This window comes from Tiliqua scincoides, chromosome 6 (genome assembly GCF_035046505.1).
Source record: "Tiliqua scincoides isolate rTilSci1 chromosome 6, rTilSci1.hap2, whole genome shotgun sequence".
Classification (NCBI taxonomy): Eukaryota; Metazoa; Chordata; class Lepidosauria; order Squamata; family Scincidae; genus Tiliqua; species Tiliqua scincoides.
In genome coordinates this window covers 77,424,367-77,446,994 of record NC_089826.1, presented here as the reverse complement: position 1 = coordinate 77,446,994, position 22,628 = coordinate 77,424,367, and the positions used below count along the sequence as shown (strand labels likewise).

Genomic DNA, 22,628 nt, shown 5'->3' with positions numbered 1-22,628 from the left:
CACAAGACAACAGACACAACCTGTGGCCTGGTGCCCTCCCTGGCATCTGTCAATCAGAGGCAGCCTGCCTCTAAAACCAAGAGCTTGCACATTACCTACTATGACTTGTAACCCGTAATGAACTTCTCCAGAAATTTGTCCAATCCCCTTTTAAAGGCATCCAGGCAAGATGCCATAACTACTACTTGTGGCAAAGAGTTCCACAAACGAATTACATGCTGGGTAAAGAAATATAGTGCTGGCCTTTGGCAGTGTGTGTGGTGGTGGGGGGCTTGCATCTCCCTTTGTGGGCCTCTCCGCTGTTCCCAAAAGTTCTTATCACAACCTACTTCCAGTTTTGTGATTTTGTTTTAAGGTCAGTGCTACACCCCCCTCCCCCTTCAAAGGCTTACAGGGCTTCCAACTCCCTTGTAGTTTGGGAACCACTGTTCTAAGGTTGCATTTTCAGTTCATGCAAAGCAATGATGAGGCCCAACAGGTTCATTGTCATGTGTGAACTGAGTGTGCATCATAGAATGCTTTCCAGAATCCCATGCTACACAGTAGTTCCATTAGTGATATATGAAGATTCCTTGGGAGGCTAGCTGCAGCTAGAATTAGCACCACTGCTTTAGGACTACCATTTTCTGTGCTAGTCTACGCATAGATCCTTATTGCACAGATTAATGTATACATAGGTCTTCAAACTCACCAAAATATACCAACCATAGGAGCCACTCACCTCCCCTTAAGACACAAACTTAAAGCTGTGTCAAAAAAAGCTCCACCTAATTTAACACCATTTGTTGTCCCCTTGTGACACCATTGTTGTATTCATCAGGAATAATTTTTGCAGTAACTGCAAACACATGAGATGCTGTTGAATAGAGGGGTTTCAGAAGTGTATGGAATTGGAATGGTCTCAGAATCCACTTACACACCAGGTGGCCTAGAAATGGTCCTGTTAAAACCTAATATACAGTCAACCAGGTCAGCAAGTACTACTTGCATACGTTGGCCTTGAGCTGTATTTATTAAGTCTAAAATATAGTAAAGGAAAAAGATAAATAGCAGTCAAACACATTTGTCTGGATCACAAGATATTTACTTTTGTCAAATGGTGACCTTGCTTAAGTGTGCTTTAAAATGTCCAGTCGTGATCCATGAAAATCAAGGTATCAACTACTACTAAAGTCTAGGCCACATATTCTTTTCTGACTTAATGCCTCACTCAACTTTTGCTCTTCTCCAGACAGAAAGCTTGGAGCAAAATTAGAAACAGCAGTCTACAGTTATCAAATGTAGAAGATGCAGACAGCTTAGAACTTTCATAGTTCAACAGCTAGATCAAGTTCATCTCTTAATATGCCTCTAACATGCCTCCTTTAAGTTGCTAGAAATAGACACCCTATCTGTGCTTCATAAAAGGCATCAGTATGTTCCCTTACTATAGTAACATGCAATCAGTATAAGGTTGGTATTTTCATGTACAGTAGCCGATTCCATAAGCCCAAACTAAACTCTTTCCTCCTTCTGTTTCCTCCAGTGTTTTACTACAAGGGTGCATGCATGTGTAATATATGGCCTTCCGTAATTATACTCTTATAACCATTCTGTTCCTCCACTAGCATCCTTATACTTTTGCTCCCATATATGTCAACCTATTGATTAAATGCAAGTGAACAATTCCCTTCAAATTAGTATTTAACAATATCAATTCTTTTTTTTTTTTTGTATTGCTTTTTTTTTGAAGAGATTCAAATAAAAATGGCCTGCTTCTCATGTATTGCTTTTGGAAAACAGAATTGACTGTAGCATAAAAATACAACTGTTTCTCCCTCAAGAGAAGAAAAAAATGAACACAACAGTTACACATTTTTGTTTTTACAATTTCAGCATGTGTTTCTTACCAGTAACCATATACTTGTTTTATTACTTTTCTCAATTTGTAGCAAGAAAACTCTCACATAGAATCTGCTATGCTTCATTTGGAAATTTTTTAGGTACAAGATGAAATACATCCAAATGTTTATCATTTAATGGCTAGAATATGCCCTACATGGTTAAATCAGACATTGGCCTATATAGGGTGAGACATAATGGTCTTCAGGATTTTTGGTAAGATCTATGGGATTTTGGATATTTCAGTATCCCTATTGCAGCGACAGGGGATACGAAATACAACACATGATGATAGAAAGAACATCAAGTTTTGTATTCTCATGTACCTGGGAATTGGCACGTCCTTGGCTTTAGGGTGAATTCCTGTCAGGATAGTGTCAGGAACAGAGAAGGTTTACTGTGTTTTGGAGTGCACGAAAACCAAATTCATTTTCGTGGTTCAATGGCACTTCTGTGCTCAACTCCCTCTGCAGCTACATTAAGAACAAGGTGTTTGTGCAGATATTTAATGGAACTTTAACGGATTACCACAGCTATCACTCAGGTGAACCAGGCAACACTGGTGCGAGTATGGACCCAACTGGATTACAGGATAGACACTTGCTGTGTCACGAAGGGTGGACACATTCAGCATTTGTAAGGTCTGTAAAGAACTTTGAACATTTCTCTTTCTATTATCATTAGCTACATTACCCTATCCCTTTCTGCCATGATGTAGCAGTACACTAAAACCCAGAGACCATTATAACTCACCCTGTACATGTGTGTAATATTCCCTATAAAGGGCCTGCACCACTAGGCGGACCACTTTGGTTGCTGACCCCTTTTGGTGGGTCGCCTTCTGCAGTTCGGCAGAGACGTCACATGTTTGGCTGAGCTTTGAGCTGTGCAGCTTAGCAGGAACAACAGTTGTGTGCTGCCCATGGAAACCCATCCACTGCTGAAATGAGGATTTACAAAAGACCAACTGTGTTCATAGAAGAAAGGGCAAGGAGAAATCTTTTCTTCTCTTTTTCATGGTCAGTCCACTGTTGAAGTCGGGGAGAAATAGACCAACCCACCCTATGTACATAAATGAACCCAAAATTCATTCCTCTCTCACACTCGAAAGTAAAAATGCTTAGAGCAAATTTCCAAGGACCATGTTAGCTCCACAGAAAATTACTCTATCCCATATTTGCATAGTCATTTCAGAACAGGAAACTCTTGAGTTTTCCAGACAACTTTGTTCTCTGATGCATAAGACCCCACCCCACCCTATTTTTGAAGAAAATATTTGCCAGTCTAGCATCTTTAAACAAAATCAGTTGATTTGACATAAAACTGTTCTCTTTTGGCTTTTAAAAGGCTGCTTTCCAAGATACTTTCTACAGATACACTCCTTGGGAGAACACAGAAATGTTACTTAAATGTTACTAAAATGCTTCCCTATTTCAGTGGAGATGTGTGGTTGCAAAGATAATTCAAAAGCCTGTCAACCAAATTGCATCTTGGCACAGTCTTGCATCTATCCACTCGACCAACATTTATGAACATCTTAAGACCTTAGGGTGTTAAGGCATATGTCTACAAAAACATCAGGATCATAGCCACTTATTTACTTATCTGAAAGGAAGCCATTATTCATTTCTTAAAATCCCCAACCCATCTTTTGAAAATGCACCTATGTACTTCTAGGTCAATTCAGTTGCAATCTTCTTCTGGCAGCGAGGATTATAAATGACAAAACATTTTGCAAATTCCAAATCTTGCAAAGAAAGTGCAGAATACTATTTTAGTATTGCCCCTTAAATTTTAAGAGATACATGTTATGCTGCAAAGATTGGCAAGAGTTCAAAGAGATAACAGACCTATTGTGTATGCAGACTGCCCTAATTCATTCCAAAGAGGACAGCAGATCTTAACATACATAGATTGGATTGGAGAAAACAAATCTGGACTAAGTGAAGAAGTCATTTTCAGCAGGGGAGATCTATGCACACATCTGAACTGTGCTGTTTAAAACAAAGTTTTTGAAACAAAAATAAGATGGCAGTTTCTTTCAAAATCCATTGTGGAATTTAAAAGATACAGGCATGGGATATCATGGTATGCACAGGAGAAATATGTATTAGCTAAATTAGCAGTGTTCTATAACCAAGTATACTCCCCACAGCATGGTTCTAGGCATGTCTACTCAGAAGTAAACCCACCGAGTTCAATAGAACTTACTATCAGGAAAGTGTGTATAAGATTGCAACCATAGTTAACTACCTGAAATATCCAAACACAATTAACTGAAACAGACCATTCAATTGATTATAAACTACAGGAATCCACGTTTCTAAGTAGAGGAATCTTCGAATCTACGACCAAGGGAACGGAAATACTAAGTTACTTTGCCACAACATTAGTATAAATAGACTTTATTGAAGTCAGCACCTCTGTACTGAGGCTGAAGATTGTGTCTACATAAGCACAAGTTGTAACATTTCACAACTTCTAAAAGGAATGTCAACAATTACAACGATCATGCATACCATGGTCGATAATCACATTTTAGAAGCATTTTCAACCATTTCTAAAGAAATGCTTATAACATTGTTATATATATATAGAACTACTTTCAATAAACTGCAAAACATTGATCAGCTTTTCCAGTATGAGCTACAGTGTGAACACAAAAGGGAGGCATAAATGTTTAATTTATGAAATCAGAATGGAATATTTACTGTAAAGAAAAATTAAAAAGCTTTCAAATAAAGGCCATTATTGAACCAAAGCAAAGAGCACAACTTGGAACTTAAGAGTTCATTCATCGTTTTAAGCTGTCCTCTGAGCAACTTCCAATTCAAATAATAAATTCAGTACTGCGAATATTCCTTGGACTGAAGTTTGGCAATGATGCGGTCCAACTGTCTCTTGGCTTCACACTGTGGGAAATTGCTCATGTCATAATATTGTGGGGCAATTTTCACCAACCTGCCAAAGAAAGAAAGGGTTGTCACTTATGCACAGATCTGAACATCATGCAGGCAATAGCAATGGCCCAATTAGTAGCTACTTATGATAATTAGATGATCAATCTATTTAATAATGCCTGAAAATATGGAAATCCACTTTATGAACAAAAAGCACAATACTGAAAAGACTGCTTCAAAATAAAAGACATCCAAGTGTTAGACATATAGTACTAGTTAATTTTAAAGTGTCAAGCTACAAAAAAACACTTTCCCCAAACAAAACCCTTTTCACATGCAGCACTGATTATCAAGATGAATTAAAAATTTGTAATATTAAGAAACTCATTTTTAAAGTGCATTAAAATGGAAAGTCAATATGTTATTGAGCAATTCTTTGGAATATCATACAAATTGAAAACAACGCTGGAATACTTTTAAGTACAAGGCACATCACCTCATTATACAATATTCTTTAGATCATTTAGTTCTTGACAAGCAGATTAAATATATAAAGTTCAGCATTACAGAAAATCTCTGAATGCAAGCCAAGTTTTAAACAAGAACTCAAATGCATGATGAAAATCATGCTTCAAAAAATTTTCGGTATACAGAAAATATACTGTAAAAAAAAAAAGCAAGGGGATCTGTCACGTGTCTTTTGTTCTATTAACGACTCTTCCTATCTCATTTTGTTCTATTAACGGCTCACTTCATATCTCATATTTTGCTGTTTAAAAAGTGAATATATGTTCGTTCTCTCTCTTTCTCTATGCCAAACACTTTCATTTAGATGCAACATTCCCATAATATACCAAAACCATGGTTTGAGGAACTAAGCAAATGCCACAGGTTAGTGCACTCCCTCTTCGCACACCTAAAAATTACACTCAAACAGTGATTTCTTATTTAGTTCTACAAGCAAACTATGGTTTGCCCAAAGTTTGGCCAAATCATGAAGACAACAAGTCATTTCCTACCTAAGCATAATTACAAAAGAAATCAGTTTAATGAAGATGATATATTTTGAAAGAGCATGCATGGAGTCCTATCACACAGTATTCATTCCTTTCTGGACATTTCTGTTCCACTATCTCTTCCACATAACAAATCAGCACTCAAGAAATCAGCTACTGTTGCTATTTTTATAATTCCATTTTGACAATTGTTAAACTGTTAGGCAATTTACTCCAACACCATTTGTCAGCTCGATTCAAAATTGACTGAGTAAGAGGAACTATAATTGTGGGTATGCATGAAACATCCAATGAATAAGAAGCCAATAATAAGCTAAAAGTGATAGTAATGCCAAGCCAAGAGACACAAATCAATATTTTCCCACATTTTTAAAAAAATAAAAGACTAGCACAGGCATAATGCATGCTTGGCCTAGATTTAGGGAGTTGGCTTTGTAACTGTACACTTGCTCCTTACTCTCTTGCACAGTAATTCCAACATATGCCTCCTTTACTATTTGACATGCCATCACTCTTAACTCTGGTGACAGACCAGTAGTGGCTCAATGCAAGGCTTTTGAAATTCAATATCTCTCACCCATGCTCATTACCTATTACAACAGGTAATAGTGTACCTGTTGTACAGGTACAAAATACCTCAGCAAAATATTGTTCTTACTGTTTTATTATTGCAAAGAAAAGAAACAAATTTTAGTGTACGGCATGCAGGTTGTCCCCATCAACTAACAAATAGATTAATATACGTAAAATACCATACAGGGGAACTCAGACAACACAATTTTTAGAAGCTTAATTGTAATTGTCAATTCAGAAATTACATCTTTTAGATAGGTTTCCACTAGTAAAGTTGTTGGATGATCATGCATTTCCTTTTCAGAACTGTGTTCTTAAATCTTTGGATACACAACATGTGAATCACATGTGAAAATGTACTGTACTTTTATTTTTAATGTTTGGAGAAAAACAATGTAAATATAGGTTTAAATTGCTTACCATTCTGGTTTAATATCTGTACAAGTGCGGATGTAGTTCTTTGTGGTAAGAACAAATTCATTATAAAGCACCCATTCAGGCTTGTGATCAAGAACTGTGGAAGGATGTAACTGCACTACCTGGTTGTCTTTCACTGTTAGATAGTGCCCTGTTCGTTCCAAATGCGCCACCTAAGTGAAAATATATTCACACTCACATTAGAACTGTTAACAGTATGTTTTGCCATGTAATATTCTCTCTCAGAAAATGCTGAAAAACAGCGATGCTGCTTGAGATTATCCCAATAACTGTTTAAAAACCGAACTGCAGATTACATACAGTAGAACATATTGCCAGTCTAGAAAACCAAATTTATGTGGACCACCTTAAATGAACAAACAATCTTAAATGAAGCATAACCATTTTCTGCCATTTGAATTTCTAAAAGAGCCCATGCCATGCTGAGTGGAACTTAAAATGTGTGCTCATAGCATGAGCACATTAAAGGGGAGAAGAGTAAACCCAAGAATATTCAACCCCTGCACATCAGTCAAAAGGACTGCCATAATTTTATCTAATGATCAGGCTGTTGTCCCTAACCGGAATCACATATATGTTCCAGAATGCACACAAAGTTTTTGCATATGTGGACCATTTCAAGCACTTCAAAGCAAAAAGCAAGTTCATGCCCATGAAACAAACAATGCACATGCCACTATGTTTCCTCCAATGAAATGAACAAGGCACATCCTGCAAACAAGGTTACTCCTTATAGACATCAGATAGCCTGAGCAATTCTAAAATTCAGTGGACAGGGGCAAGTTAATTCCAATGCTGTGTTATCAGCACAGATATGGAAAAAAGTGATCCTGAAGGTAAACAGGTCCATGAAAGTATCTCAAGGGTCATTAGTCTCAGAGAAGTAAACCGCTTGATGAGTTTTTATTTTTCACAGTGCATTTTCAATAAACAAGGGTTAAAAATTTCCAATAATTATACACTATACAGGTTTTATGCAAGATTCCTTATGGGAACAAGCAGTGTAACACACCAAGCAATTATAGAAACACAAGAGGTAAAAAACAGGAAAGAGTCATTTAGACAGAAGCCTCAGGAGATGTCTGCGCTCCAGGATACAAAGCAAATACACTGAGAATAAGTGCAAAAATTTCCAAGGGTTTTTTTGGTTTTAAACTTTCTGCAGTGGGGATAGATAATCCTCATTCTATCAAATTGGTTGCTGGCAAATACAGTGGCTAATAATTATAAAATCAGATAATGAAAGAACAACATTAGTTCCAGCAGTAATAACTAATACAAAATTATAGTTTTAGGACAAAATATGTGCATGCAGTTCTCTGTGCTCCAAGACTTTTCAGAACTTCCCTTTTCTCAAAAGGGTCTGAAGTCACATGTCAAGCAGGTAACCCTCTAAAGCAGTGGTTCCTAAATGTTTTCATCTGGTGGCTCCCTTGACTTACTGGGCCATTTGGCCGCAGTTCTGCATTAGGGCTACAATCCTATTCACTGCATAGAGCAGCGCGTTTTTCATGAGGATTCTAGAGCTCCCCAGGGAGCCCTGGCTCACAGTTTGGGAACCTCTGCTCTAAAGGGACATTCAAATACCACTCAAGGGACTGAAGTCATGAAGGGAAAAATTCAGCCACTGCTCCTTGGAAATGCAGAAGCATATATAAGGGGGCTGTTTGGATTCTGGTCAAAGTCTATATAGGCAACCACAGCCACTGCTGGCACTTCCAGCATCTTGACAGGAGAGCGCTACCCCAAGTACAACCAAAAGAGGACAGACTGCCAGCAGCTGGCACTGAAGTGTCCAGTCCATTTTCTGCCCTCTTTGGTAGACTGTGGGGAAGCACTTGCTTGGTAAGATGCTTCCCCAAGGACCACCAGAAAGGGTGGTAAATTGACTGCCTGCCGCTGCAGCCAGCACTTCCAGTGTCTCACCAAGCACTTCTCCACAGACTATCAAATTTAACTGTATTTTTTGTGTGCAGGGGGTTGCATGTGGTACTTGATGATTCTAATATTTGCTCCAGTGGTCCACAGGTCCCTCAAGATTGGGAATCACTGATATAAGCACTCACCCAATTTCTGTAAACCAGAGGTTCTCAAACTGGTGGGTCGCGACCCATCAGTTCGTGTAATGCTTCCCCCGACCCTTTAAGGGGTGGGGGAAGGGGAGGGAGGCAGCGACGCGATCCCCAGGATTGCATCTCTAAGGGGGGCACTTTGCACTTACTATAAGAAGGCAGGGCTGCAGCAGGCTGCAGGAGGTGTGGGGTGCTTGGAACTTTCACTAAAAGCAGGCGCAAAGCACCTCCTGCAAAACGGAAGTCCTTTGCGCCCGTTTTAGTGAAAGTTCTAAGCATCAGGGAGTGCAGTGCAGCCCTGCCTTCTTGAAGTAAGTGCAAAGCACTGCCCTAGCCCCTCTCCTGCAAGAACTTACTGAGAGAGTAAAGCTCCCTCAAAGTTCGAGAAACGCTGCTGTAAACCATTCCCTTCAAGGCAGAGGTTCCCGAACTGGAGCATCTCAACATTCCAGCCAGGGAACCTCCGTCACTGCCCCCTTAAAAGGTGGGGTGAGAGTGACGGCCACAACATGATTGTCATGACTGCACTGCCACAAGAAACAGAAGGGTCTTTTTTCCCCTATTTTCAGGGGTTTGGAGGCATGGGGAGGACTGCAGAGGGGGTCACAGGCTCCCCCAGACACTCCAGAGAGCCATAACGACCCCCATGTAAGTTATAAAAAGCCCCTTTCCCCCCTTGTGCTGATATGATTGTGATGCCCCTTACCTACAAACACAGGGAAAAACTGCTACCCTCAAGGGGAAAACATGCACCAGGATGCAGGTCCCTTGTTATCTGGTGTACTCCCTGGGGCATTTGGTAGGCCACTGCGAGATACAGGAAGCTGGACTAGATGGGCCCTTGGCCTGATCCAGTGGGGCTGTTCTTATGTTCTAAAGGAGGCATTAAGGTTGAGAAGGTGTAGGTTCCTTGGGTATGCTCTAAATACGAAGCAGATCAAATGGCTCCTCAGTGGCTCTTGGGGGCCACTAAGCATGCTTCAAATCAGGCTGAGTTCCCCCTCCCCTTTAATTTACAAACTTATCTATAACTACATAACAAGGGAGTCCCCTGACTATGCAGAAACTACTGCTTTGCTCTGGACAGCCCATTTCACATATACAAACGGAGGGGCGTCAGGCTCCTGAATTCATTACTGATATACAGATGGTATGCCTTGTGAGATGGGAGAACAATAAGCACATACACAATACAGAATTTTTCAGCCAATATTTGTGTGAAGCAACAGCCAGAGATAGAAAGTGTTCTGCATAATAAAAAACAACAACCTATTAGGTATGACTTGTATAGTGCCATCAGTGACAGTGCTTGAAAGAATGTAAGAAAGAAGACTGGTCCCCACATCAAGCAAATGACATGCTTAAAGTGAGAGGGACACAAATAAGAGTGATGCTCCTCAAAACATGGGGTTTTTAAAAGTTGTCTCAAAATCCTTAGCAGTTTACCAATTTGTCAATAACCAACCTATATAAACTGTAGTGAAACAATACATTTTTCATCATGTTGAAGGGGGATACAGGTGGAGGCTTCCCTGTATTGCTGAGGTATTCAATCTGTGCGTCCTGCCTCCTTAGTGAGGCGTGGCTAGGCTCCAGGGGTGTTGCCAGGCATCTCGGGGAGAGAGGCTGGGCTGCTTTGCTGCACATGCTGCCTCCTGACTTGCTGCTTTTCTGAAGCTGTGAACGAGGTGGGTGGGGCAGCGTGAGGCTGGGAGGGCATGGTGGGGGGAGGTGGGAGAGAAGGCTGGCTGGGCAGGCAGAGGTGCCGCATCTCATCATGGAGCCCTCTCCATGTGCAACCTCGCCCCAAGGACTACATTTCCCAGTGTGCCCCGAACCCTGGGCATCCTGGGATTAGTCAAGGCTGGAGGAGAGAAGAGTGTGGAGGTGCTGCATCTCATCAGCACAGGGTGTGCTCCAAACTAGAAGAGTAAGTCCTCTGCTTGGGGAGCCCAGCCTGCTCTTAGTGTCCAAATGAGGTGTTGTAATGGGGAGCCATGGCCAATGGCTACAAGCATCAGGGGAGGCGCGAGCAGGAAAAGTTCGAGAACCACTGCTGTATTGTATAAACATACCTGCATAAAGTAACCAGTAACCAAAGCCTTTCTTATATTGATGTAATAGTCCCTGCTTGTGAAGTCTGTGCTTCTACGTGGCAAATTAAATCTGTCCATGATTCGTGACAGCTGTTGGCGTACATTGTCTGCAGACATCAGGGACCTGTAGTTAATGAAGTTGTCATAACACCACTGAACCGATTCATGATCTGCAATGTTAAAAAAAAGTCATGAATCATCTAAAAATGAGCATTTTTACCAAATTAAAACAAGTACACAAACAGAAACCAGCTGAATGGCCAATTCAGTGAACAGATTAAAATACCTAACAATACTGTTTTATTTAAACAACTGCTACACCTTTTCAGCTGCTCTCAGGTTAATTTGCCAGGTTATCTTCAAATAAACTACACTGACAAGAATGAACAAGAAACCTAACAGTCTGTGCAACAACATGGAATTAAAGGGCACTTTCTTTAAATTAAATAGTTCATATATTTCAAAAATTCCAGATAGCCAGGACAATAGAAAACCCCATGAGAAAAAAATAAACTGTGAGAAAAACATTATGGGCTTGCACACGACACTCTCAATTACTTAACCACTGATTGCTTATTCAGTGAAAAGATATCCACATGGAATGAATACATTTGAGACATTTATTGAGCTGCCCATCATGCACTGAGAAAAAATTCTATATAGGAACTGGGGGGGGGAAGCATACTTTAATAGAAACCTACATGAGTCCCACTAGTATTTTCCTGTTCTACATTATCACTGCCCCTCAAATACGAGGAAGAACAAAATCTGAACTCAAAAACTAGTTCAAAGAAAGTTTGCATTTGGCCAGAACTGAACCCAAACTGAGAAGCCCTTGGTATCTCTGAACCTCTAAACCAGCCATTTTCAACCACTGTGCCATGGCACATTGGTGTGCTGCGAGTGGTCCACAGGTGTGCCACAGGAATTTGGGGGAAGGTCATTTATTAGTAGCGACAATGGGCGATGTGAGCCCCCACTGGCAGCATGGTGTGCCTTTTCAATTGTCAAAAACCTGATGGTGTGCCTTGACAATTTTAATGCCTTGTTAGCATGCTGCGAGATGAAAAAGGTTGAAAATCACTGCTCTAAACAATGGTAACCAGTTCAAAGTTAAGTGGTTCAATAGTGTTTGCAATACAGCTTTCAGTTGTGTCACTAATTCAGTTCAATCTCACTAATAATTTGCTTTCTTTTTTCATCCTGTTGTATTTCAGTATTCTGTTTCTAGAGACTTTTAAAAATTGAAACAGTTTAAAAAGCAACACAACTTGCAGTACATACAAGGATAGAGTTTGAAATTATTATACCTGGAATGTATCTAAACGAATAATTTTTTCAGTCAAAAATCTTTTTTTGAAGTTGGTAACTGAATCAAACCAGAGAATCTTTTTTAAAAAGTGGTTTGATTCCACCTACAAAATAGCGCCGTACATTCATAAGCCTCCTATTGAAAAGCATGACAGCCAGCTTTTCTGACAAAGCTGGTGTCAGATGCTGACACCAGCTGGGGATGGGCAAGCAGTGTGATCTCAGTCTCAATCCCAATCCACTATGGACAGGTTTTGTCTTTACCTAGTCATAGTTTCACCTGCATAGGAATCAGGTGAAAATGGATTACATCAGTTACACAAAATATTATATGTTGCCTAAACAAAACAAAAAAAAGCCAGTCTAGCCACTTAATACTTTGCCTTGGCATTATGTTCATGTCAGTCAAAATAATGTCAAAAACAAAGAGGAACTAAATTTTTAAATATAATTTTAGATTGGAAGGTTTATGGAATACACACAGGTTCTACTGCACAAGTTCTGTATCATTTCATGTTATAGTATGTGTTTTTCAATTTTATAGCCTGAATTTTCACAGGCCATATATATGAACTAACTTGCAGTGTTCAGGCTTGCAGATAGCCTACAGATATGATAATGTAGCCCAGAATAGGCTACATGACATTAGCCCCTATCCAAAGAATGCAAATGCAACAGCTATGCTTGTGAAAGCACAGTTTGGATAAAATTGTAATTATGAAGATCAGTTTGACAGTAATGGAGAAATGACTCCAGTTCCCTTTCCAGCTTCTGGAAGCAGCCGATCTGTACAATTCCAACTTTTTTTAAAGGACTATGGTTACCCAACCATATGCAGAGACCCTGAGTCTGGATGGGAAGTACACATATCAATAAGCAGTCACATCAAGGAATTTTCTAACCCTGGCTTCATTCACATTCTTCCAAAATCTTGACCTAATGAGGATATATGTTATCAAATGATTGTCACTGTTGAAGCAAAGCTCTGAAGACCATCTATAATCCTTCCAAAGGCAGATAAGAAATGTATCCAACAGTGATCATAGACAAAATAGACATTCTGCAATTATAGAACTTAAGAACATTTAAAGAGAAAATACATTGTTTTCTCTTGCTACAGGATTCATATAATAAAAAGCAACTAGTCTGCCATGAACATGCCCAGTGTCCGTTTAAAGTTCTTGTTGTTACTTTAGCTACATACAGACAAACCTCTTTTGAAAGATTCTTGAATAAAACTGTCAAGCCATTATTTTCAGATTATACAAGTGCAACCTGTATGTTGAGTTAACTTCCCTGGAAAAATAGTGTCTACTGTTCCATAGAGATAGATACCAGTTTTAAATAAAAGCTATTGACTGAAAATTCCAAGGAACAGGTTGCTGCAAACAGCCATAAAGTGCTTTGCAGCAGCTGGAGCCTTTCCCCATGTGCCGGCGATTGTCAAGAGGACCCCTAGAGCAGGTAAGTCTGGCTCAGGGGATGGAATGGGGCAGGGGGTGAGCAGAAGAGGGAGGAGATGCGTCAGGGTGGGTGAATCGGGCAACCAAGTGGGTGGGTTTGGCAGTGGTGCCGCCCTTTCAAAGCCTGATCTGTCTGCATTGCTCAACGTAGATTTATGCCAGTTATATCACTGGTGCAGATCCAAGAAGACCCATACCATAGCGGCTGCTAGGGTTTATCCCAGAGCAAGGGGATAATACCCCAAGGAGACCTCCAGCAGTCAAAACTCCCTCGTGCGAAGCAGTAGAGGCCAAGCCAGCACCACTACATTGCAGCACAGGGTTTTAGGTAGGATTGGGCTGCCCAGATGTCATTTATAATAATACTTCAGAAAGGAGAACATCTTTATCTTGGTCTAACTTCTGAAACAGACTAAAGAGTGATGATGTTGGAAGATATTAGTACAAACATATCAAGCAAATAAAATCCATGTGAGAAAGTTGGCACAATTTTTCAGTGTTCTCTGTATGTACTAGTTTAACCTATTACTCATTCAGAATAATTCTAGCATTTTGAATCTCAAGCAACTTAGCCAACTGCTGAGTTGCAAGATTCCTGATCTTGTGTTCCAAGAATCCACACTTGATAGGTGCATGCTCCTTAATTTGGAATTCCAGTTCACTTTCTTCCCCCATCCCAAATAATGGCCCAAACAAAAGTTTCAGCTCTGCGCCTCTAAATGCTCTCATCCACAACATGAATTTTATTTCATGAAAATTAATATTTTCTACTATCAGAACACGCTATATTTTATCTGAATTCAGCAAAGAGCAGAAAGACAAACTTCAAAGTTTTCCTTTACAGTACAGAAAATCTTTAGGTCACACAAGTACACTGCACAAGATTTAGATGTGTGGGGGGGGGAGGGGTTCCCACAGATGCACTTGTGCTTTTCAAATCACTTCTAACTAGCAGCCCCAGTTAGGAGATGCAAAGCACTGTCCTTGGAAGGAAATATTTTTTCCCTTCACATGGAAGTAATTGCTCACACATCAGGGCAGTGCACAGAAGATAGAAGAGAGTGATTTTAGTCAGTATGTTTATACAAGTTAATAAGGGACACCAAGAATACTTGATTATAGAAAAACATTCTTAAAAACAGAGAGAGCCTATTTATTATATCTTTCCCTGTTAGAGGATCTAAGAGGATCTAAGGATCTAGATCAAAAGGTTATACACAAGTCTAAAAATTAACACACAGCAACAGAGAAACAGACCAGTAAAGATATGTAAATAGGAACAGGAATAGGTGACTATACTTTTAAAGAATTGAATCCTGAAACAGGCTGTACTGGGGGGGGGGGTAGCTCATAGTTTACATGAAAGAAGGTTCCAGGTTCAATCCCCCTCACTGTTGAGTTGGGCTAAAAAACACTTCCGTCTGAAACTCTGTAGAGCCAACCGCCAGCAACAGTAGACAATACTGAGCTAGATTGACAAATGATATGATTCAGTATAAGGGCAGCTTTATATTTTGAAGAATAAAGCAAGAATCCTCACAATTCATATGGCACCTTAAACGGCTCAAATCTTCAAATACAAGGGACATTAAATAGGCCAGTGTATGCCAGTACTGCAGGGGCAACAGAAGGACTAAGCTTGAAAGACTGATTTACATAAGACACTTAATACATTCACAATAGATGTATCATTCAAATCATGGTTTTTCCTATTTGTAGGTCAGTCCCCAAATACACCACTACACTACGTCAGTTCCAGTTATTTTCCCCTACAGATAATTCTCTGGTTTTTTCCCCATAAACATGCAACAGAATCTGTACAGTAGTGTCCAGCTGGAGTGGATACAGAGGCAAATAATAACATCATAGACAAGTGATAGGTAAGTATCCCACATTTATACTCACTTTGTTTGAAAGCGTGGTAGACATTCAGCAACGTCAAATGATCTCCATCAATGTGGGCGAACCTCATCTTGGCCTCATCTGCCGCTTTCTTGGCTTCCGTGGGGCGAACAAAACACTGTGGGACTAAACAAGGTTGGTATGGGCCCAACACAAACGCCCATATCGATGAGTCACGCATTCACAGATAGAGGAACAAGGCCTAGCTAGGTCAGTTCACAGAGCATAGGGCAGGGCAGGATGGCCTCCAACTGCATCTTGGACTGTCTACTACCTTGATTTGGTACATCAACACCTAACCACATCTGCAAGACAAGAGGGTTTCAAAGCTACAGAGTGCCTGATTATTTTTACTAGAAGTAGGCATCAAAAGATCTATTCTGAAGGCCATCGAAGTTCCAAAGTTGTATACAGGAATGATCTTGTGACACCTCAGTGCAAAACCAAATGCTGATAGCTCTACCTAATGCAGTGGAGAAAAGCTTGTTTTCAGAGAAGTGGTCTATAGGCAATAGCCACATGCAGGCGAGGTATTCAGCAACAGTAACCTCTAAAAAATGACAAGTATGCCACTAATTCAGAATTTTAAATTCTATTATAGCTCTGTCACCAACAACAGGCATTTCTATCAGCACTGGCACACAAAGACATAAGATAACATATGCCTATACAGCAGTCCAGGGCTCTGATGATAGCGGCAGTGGTGGAAGGTAGACTGCCCAGTGGCTTTATCAGACCTTAATAAGCAAATCTGAATTTAGTGAATTGTGACTATAATCTATACTCTCATATAGATGTCTCTTTAAATTTGTTTTTCTGATTTAATTTAAAATGTCAGAATTAATGACCATAAGTCATGACTAAACTATTTATAGTAAGGTAAACACTTCGTAAAGCAACTCATTTGATGGGTTAGCTAGTTCCTCGGCCTTGTAAAAATGCAACATACTTCATACATGAACCATCAACTAAAACTTTTCCCTAGAGGTTAATGTACAAAAATAACCCACTTAGAAGCTGTACGTGTGTTTAAGTGAAACAAATCACACTGAGTGATGAAAGAACAGGCTGAAGCACTATCTGCTCCTCCAACTCCATGACAGTTTTGCTCTGGTCACAACCAAAGCCCGCAAAGCTCCTAAAGTTTGCTTTTTATAGTTCACACAATTTTTAAAATCAGTATTTCATTCTTACAAAAGTAGAGACGCAGCGGGAAGAGATTTGTAACAATACACAAGTTGGGAATTGTGCAAAATTGCAATATGCCAATAGCAATACTGCAAGAGCTGTACCATTTACAGTGCATAATTAAATATATATATATACTTTATATATTAAGAACCAAAAGATTGAAGAGTTTCTACTAAACCAAATAAATGCCCAACATTCAGTGACAAAATACTTTAAATGTTGTGGATCTAATAAAAACATTCACTAATATGGCATAATTCAATGATGTGAGTAATTAAAGAAAAATTAGTCATGTTTATAACTACAAGTTGTTGAATGAAGAGCAGTACTACCGTTTATCAGTTTAAAGGTTACTGACTGAGGCTTTAATTTTTAAAAAAATTGGGTTTGGCTAGTTTTGGTCAACACTATTTTAATCTCCATTTTATATTTGCCTTGAAGTCTAAAATACAGAGTACTCTTATTATTACATGGCTCTCAAATGTATTTTGTTCAATACTGACTATATTCGTAAATTATGTTGGTGATGTTTTTTGGAAAGCAACAGGATTTTAAAATAGTGATTTAACTGCATCCAAGAGATCAAGTATCCCACACAGTTTTAGTTCTTCATAATAAGATAATCTACTGAAAGTTATGCGCACATGTTCTTGGTTGAAAAAAGTAACTACTGCATGTATAAATATTTTGTGACTTTTCCAAAAGGACAGCAAGATTTATGTATCTTGCTCCAAAATATTTACATATACAGTAGATGTATCTGCATTTATATATGCAGTTGATAGCAAGAGCTCAGATCAAATCTTAGACTGGCTTGACAAAAAAGCATGGCATAAAAAGGCAGGCATCAACCTACCACCACCTCCGCAAATAAGACTAATTTAAACAAGACGATTAGATTCTGCCCTGCCCATCTGCTCTGAGTCTGAACTGTCATAACTCTGCAACAAACATTGTAGCTTGTTTTTAGAAAAATACTGTTATAATGTTAATATGCTGTAATTATAAAGTGATCACTTGTCTTACCCAAAACCTTTATCTTATGATCTACCGTGAACTTCCCTAATTCAGGGTCGACCAAATTATATCTTTTACAACTTCAGTGAATGGTAATGTCCACATTACCATAATGAATAGCCAACATCTTGATAATGGCTGAATACAATTAGAAGTTGCAAAGTAGGGGAAGGTTTAAGCATAGATAAATCTTTATTTCTTTCTTTGCTTGCACAGCTCCTAAACTGAGATCATGTTGTTGTTTTTTTATTTCCACAGAAGAAACAAAGTGGCAACCATTTCCTTGCTCTGGGATAAGGGAATCTAAGGATGCTACACAATGTTTTAGCTGGCATCCAAAGAAATGGACACTAGTTCTGAATGTCCAAGCAGACTTTGGGTTTGTTTTATCTCAAACAGCAGCTTTCCATGTCCAACCACGATTGAAACTCAGGCATCTTTCAAAAGCAGTGTCTGAGATGCTATGGACGTGCTGTTCAAAGCTGAAAAAAATTCCCACTAGCCACATCCATGCCCTTGGATCCACATTAGGTAACTCCTTTTGGATCCCAGTCCTAGCAAGAGTCAACCATTGAACCAAAACACTGCTATTCAGACAAGTCCACTTGTCATATCTGCATTCTCTACTTTTTAAAAGAAGACAAAGTAATAATATTAAGAAGTTGATTTTTCCCCTCTAGCACTCCATTTAACAATGGTAACTCTGGACTTTTATGATGTAGGTTCTCCTAAAGAAGATAAGTCATGTAATTGGTAACCACAAGTTTAGAGGATTGGAAGTAAAATGGAAGATTACTACTATTGCTCTATTTCTAACAAAAAATAGACAAAGGGCAATTTTTGATAGACAGAAGTGTTCCTATAATCTGGAATATTTAACAGATAATTTTTAGCTGCCATAAGAAGAGATCACCATTTCACACACAATGACTTCTTTAGCTTCAGTGTTGATTTCATTTATAAACTTTACTCCATTGTGAATCACACTATACAGTAATTTTGTACGGCACAATTCAAGCTTTTTAAAAGTTATGTTTGTAAGTCCTGTTCCAGAACCATTAATACAAGCTTCCCCTAACTGGAGGTCTGTGTTTTGATTGGCATCTCTGTCCCTGCTATTACCTGACAGCATGGCAGTAATAGATAGAATCTCATTAGAACAGTTGTAGTCGCAACTTGCAATAACCATTTTAGCCAGCTGTGGATCGAGTGGAAATTCCGCCATCATGGATCCCAATTCAGTCAAATCTCCATCATCATTTAAAGCAGCTAGGTAATTCAAAAGCTCTAGGGCTCTCATCAAGGTTTCTGGAGCTGCAAAAAACATTCATATTAGTTCAGTTGTCTGTAAAAAACAAAAAAATAGCACATTATAACAACTCAATTTTTTATTCTGTTTGAGGTTTGATTTTAGAAATGCCAATATGTAGGCTTACTTCTAGCTATTTCATACATGGACACAAAAATTGATTCTACTGGATTGAAGAGAAACATCTTGATTTTCTATCCTTTAGTTTTCCATAATTAAACCACTCAACTAATTGAACACAGGTCAAATAATTAGAAAAGCTCATAATAACACTGTGGCTAAGTAAATTGTTGGAAAAATCAAGGTATCCAATGTCATATATACAACAGAACTTAGTCATGTTACCAGAAAGGTAATGAAGAGATGACTGCGCTCATTGTCATATGCCATTTAGCAACACGTTCATTACCATATTACAAGTCCAATCCTATGCATATATTTATATATAAATCCCATTATAATAAATGGGGCATACTCCAAGGTCAGTGTGGTAGAATTGCAGCCTGCTTTTACTCATTTTTCCAGCTTTGCTTTAAACCCCATCATCAATCTTGTGAATTTTGCTATAATTCCTGCTTTTCAGGCCAACTCAACCCCAGCTGCCCAGTCCAGCTGCCCCAGCATCTCTATGATAAAAAGTATAATCAGGACTTTCAAGCTCAATGTATTATCCTAGGTAGTTTGTGAAATTTCAGATTCAATTACCAAGGATTACCTAAAACCCATGAAAACCCAATCACCTGAACAGTAAAATTAACATACAGGCATGCTTATCTGCAGGGGTTCTGTTCCGGAACCCCTTGTGGATAGCTGATATCCCCGCTTGTGGATAACTGATATTGTGGATATCCCTGCCTCCGGAGGGGATTCTGAGCTCAGCAGTCTAGGGATGTCCATCTCTGGTCTCTGCCGAGCTCAGACTGAGCTCTGCATTAGAAATACTGTGACTTCTGGTTGCACAGAAAAACCAGAAGTGACATTTTTAATGACTTATAAGACATTTGGAGGCCTGGGGAAGCCCTGGAGGGGGGGCCCCAGACCCGATCTGCGGATAACTGAATCTGTGGATATGAGGGCCTCCCATATGTCACTACTGAACATGGATCAATATGAAGTCTTAGAATACTGTGCAGCATTATCTAACTGAAATAAATGTTGTACAAATAGTTCTATAATTAGTAGAATGTATTTGAAAATGGTTTTATTTGTTTAAAGATTCTGCAATTTGACAGAAAGTTGTTTTATGCCCCCCAAGTTCTCGTTTTTATTAATTCTAAACACTTTAAAAATGTACTGGGTAGGTGATATAGTGTCAACAGATGCAACCACAGTATTATTAAGAAAATAGAAAAGTAGTTCATTTTAATTTCTAGAAAATATCTTAAACATCAAAATGCAGTGTTATGTGTTTGTAATCAAACACACACCTCTATCAACATATTTACATCAAGATAACATTTTTGAAAGTGAAGAACACTTTCTGTCTCTACCTGTGGCATGCAACTGTAAAAAGGGAAATTAGATCCTTGTTATACCTGCATAATCTTATACACCTTTTAAGTAACATACATTAAACTCAGCTTATGCCAAATTCCTGCCTGAAAATAATTAAGATGTTGCATATTATATGCTAAGAAACATTAGATTGTATTCTTAAAAAGTTAGTGGTAGATAAGCACTACTTAAATCAATGATACATGTTAGCTGTTATTAACTTCTCTCAATTTCAATAAGATTTAGGAGGCCTAAATTTCTTAGGATAAGAGTCACAGTTTTAAGTACAATAAAAGAATACCTGGTGGGTCCATAAAATCAAAATGAACCAAGTCATCTATACCAAGTTTCTTCAGTTGTAATACTACAGAACCCAAGTTGGACCGCAGAATTTCAGGATAGGTGTTGTCCTAGAAAAGAAATATTTTGTTCATTTTCACTTTTTACTTAAACTTCCTCCAATATGAAACTAAGAAAATATCAATCTGAACCAGAAAAACAGACTCCACACAGTAAGCTGCTGCCATGGTGGGAATCATCCTGTAACATACTGCCCCCCCAAAACCTTAAAGATGTGATTAAACCAGTTCTGTGCAAACTAGCATACAAAGGGCCCTCTTCCACGGGCTTGGCATCCATGTAATTGAATATCTATGGATGTTGCGCCCACAACCGAAGGGCCTTAGAGCACCTCCTGGACATAACCAGAAGTGACATTCTGGAGGTGTTCTGAGGTGGAGAGCCATATCTTTTTAATCTTCAGGTACATAATTGCTGTCACTTTTATGGAATAATATATTAATATGATGGTCTGTTCAAAGTTACAAAACCAGCACTTACACCTTAAGAGAATTAACTGTGCTTGGGAACAGAGACACATACCACATCTGGCAATAAAAAATACTTTGCATTTAAGATATGCAAAATATTGTTGGAATACCACTTGTGAGGAAACTGTTACAGACTGACAAGATAGACTTACACAACTGTATGAAATCATCCTCTATGCCAGAAATCTAAGAAGAAAAAGTAACTTATGCCAATTTATGGTGGGACTTATCCTTTCCCATACATGCTGGTTTTATGTCATAAGAGCAATTAACTATGTAAGTGGAATGCGATCTCTTGAACTTTTAACATTCTTATTAAAGTATACAAAATCCATGAATAAGCGGTGCTGAGAACCACTCAGCAACCAGAATTCTTTATGCCAATTAACAGAGAAAAAGAGAAATTCCCTCGATTGATGAATGGAAAGATAAGTTACATGAATATTCAAGTCTATCTAAATTAACACACTATGTGAGAATTGAAGAAAAGACAAAGATGCAGTTGTTACAATAAAACCTGGCAATTCTTTATTAATTATTGCAATAAGAAAGCACATACTTTAAGGATTGTTAATCACGTACCTAACCTTCTAAAAAATGACACTGACATATCATAGTTAAGGAAATGTTTCTATATCTGTAATTATCTGTAAGAATGAGGACTGCACTTTGTTTATGTATTGGCAATTTAAGTATTACTTTGTTTTAAAATAAAGAAAATCACACAAAAAATTATGTTACTGTTCCGCTGCCGCTGCTAAATGCTATCCTTAATTTTTATTACTTTTTATTAATTTGTTCACTTTGGTTGTGCTTTCAGTGTGTATCACTTTGGATACCCTTTTGTAGAAAATGGGGAGATTTGTACTTACCGTGAATCCCCCTTCTCAGTGGTCTCCATGTCCAGATTAGTCCTAACAAGTGGGTAGCTCCTCCCTCTCAGGTAGGCAGGCCAGTCTTTTGTTCCTCCTGAGGGGAGGGGCTGCCTGGACTCCCCACACTGTCCAAGCTTGCAGAGCCCTGCCCCCGATACCAGGTGTCCCATGTCCCTCCGGATGCACTGTAGTGGCAGTCGTCTGATGTCACGTGCGGTGTTGTGTGTTAGCTCTGGGGATGAGTGCAGAATGGGCCCAGG

General features: G+C 38.9%; 1 protein-coding gene across 1 annotated transcript in view; it reads right to left on the bottom strand.

The window, feature by feature from the left end:
- Positions 1 to 4,270: 4,270 nt before the first annotated feature.
- The window catches only part of DHX15 (DEAH-box helicase 15), a 66,523-nt gene continuing 48,165 nt past the window's right edge, over positions 4,271 to 22,628 (bottom strand). Inside the window, exons 9-14 of the mRNA XM_066631649.1 lie at positions 20,965 to 21,073; positions 18,983 to 19,174; positions 15,656 to 15,778; positions 10,956 to 11,146; positions 6,791 to 6,960; positions 4,271 to 4,842 (exon numbers count right to left, since the gene is read on the bottom strand). Coding sequence (XP_066487746.1) covers positions 4,725 to 4,842; positions 6,791 to 6,960; positions 10,956 to 11,146; positions 15,656 to 15,778; positions 18,983 to 19,174; positions 20,965 to 21,073 — 903 coding nt within the window. The 3' untranslated portion in view covers positions 4,271 to 4,724. The remainder of the gene's footprint in view (positions 4,843 to 6,790; positions 6,961 to 10,955; positions 11,147 to 15,655; positions 15,779 to 18,982; positions 19,175 to 20,964; positions 21,074 to 22,628) is intronic.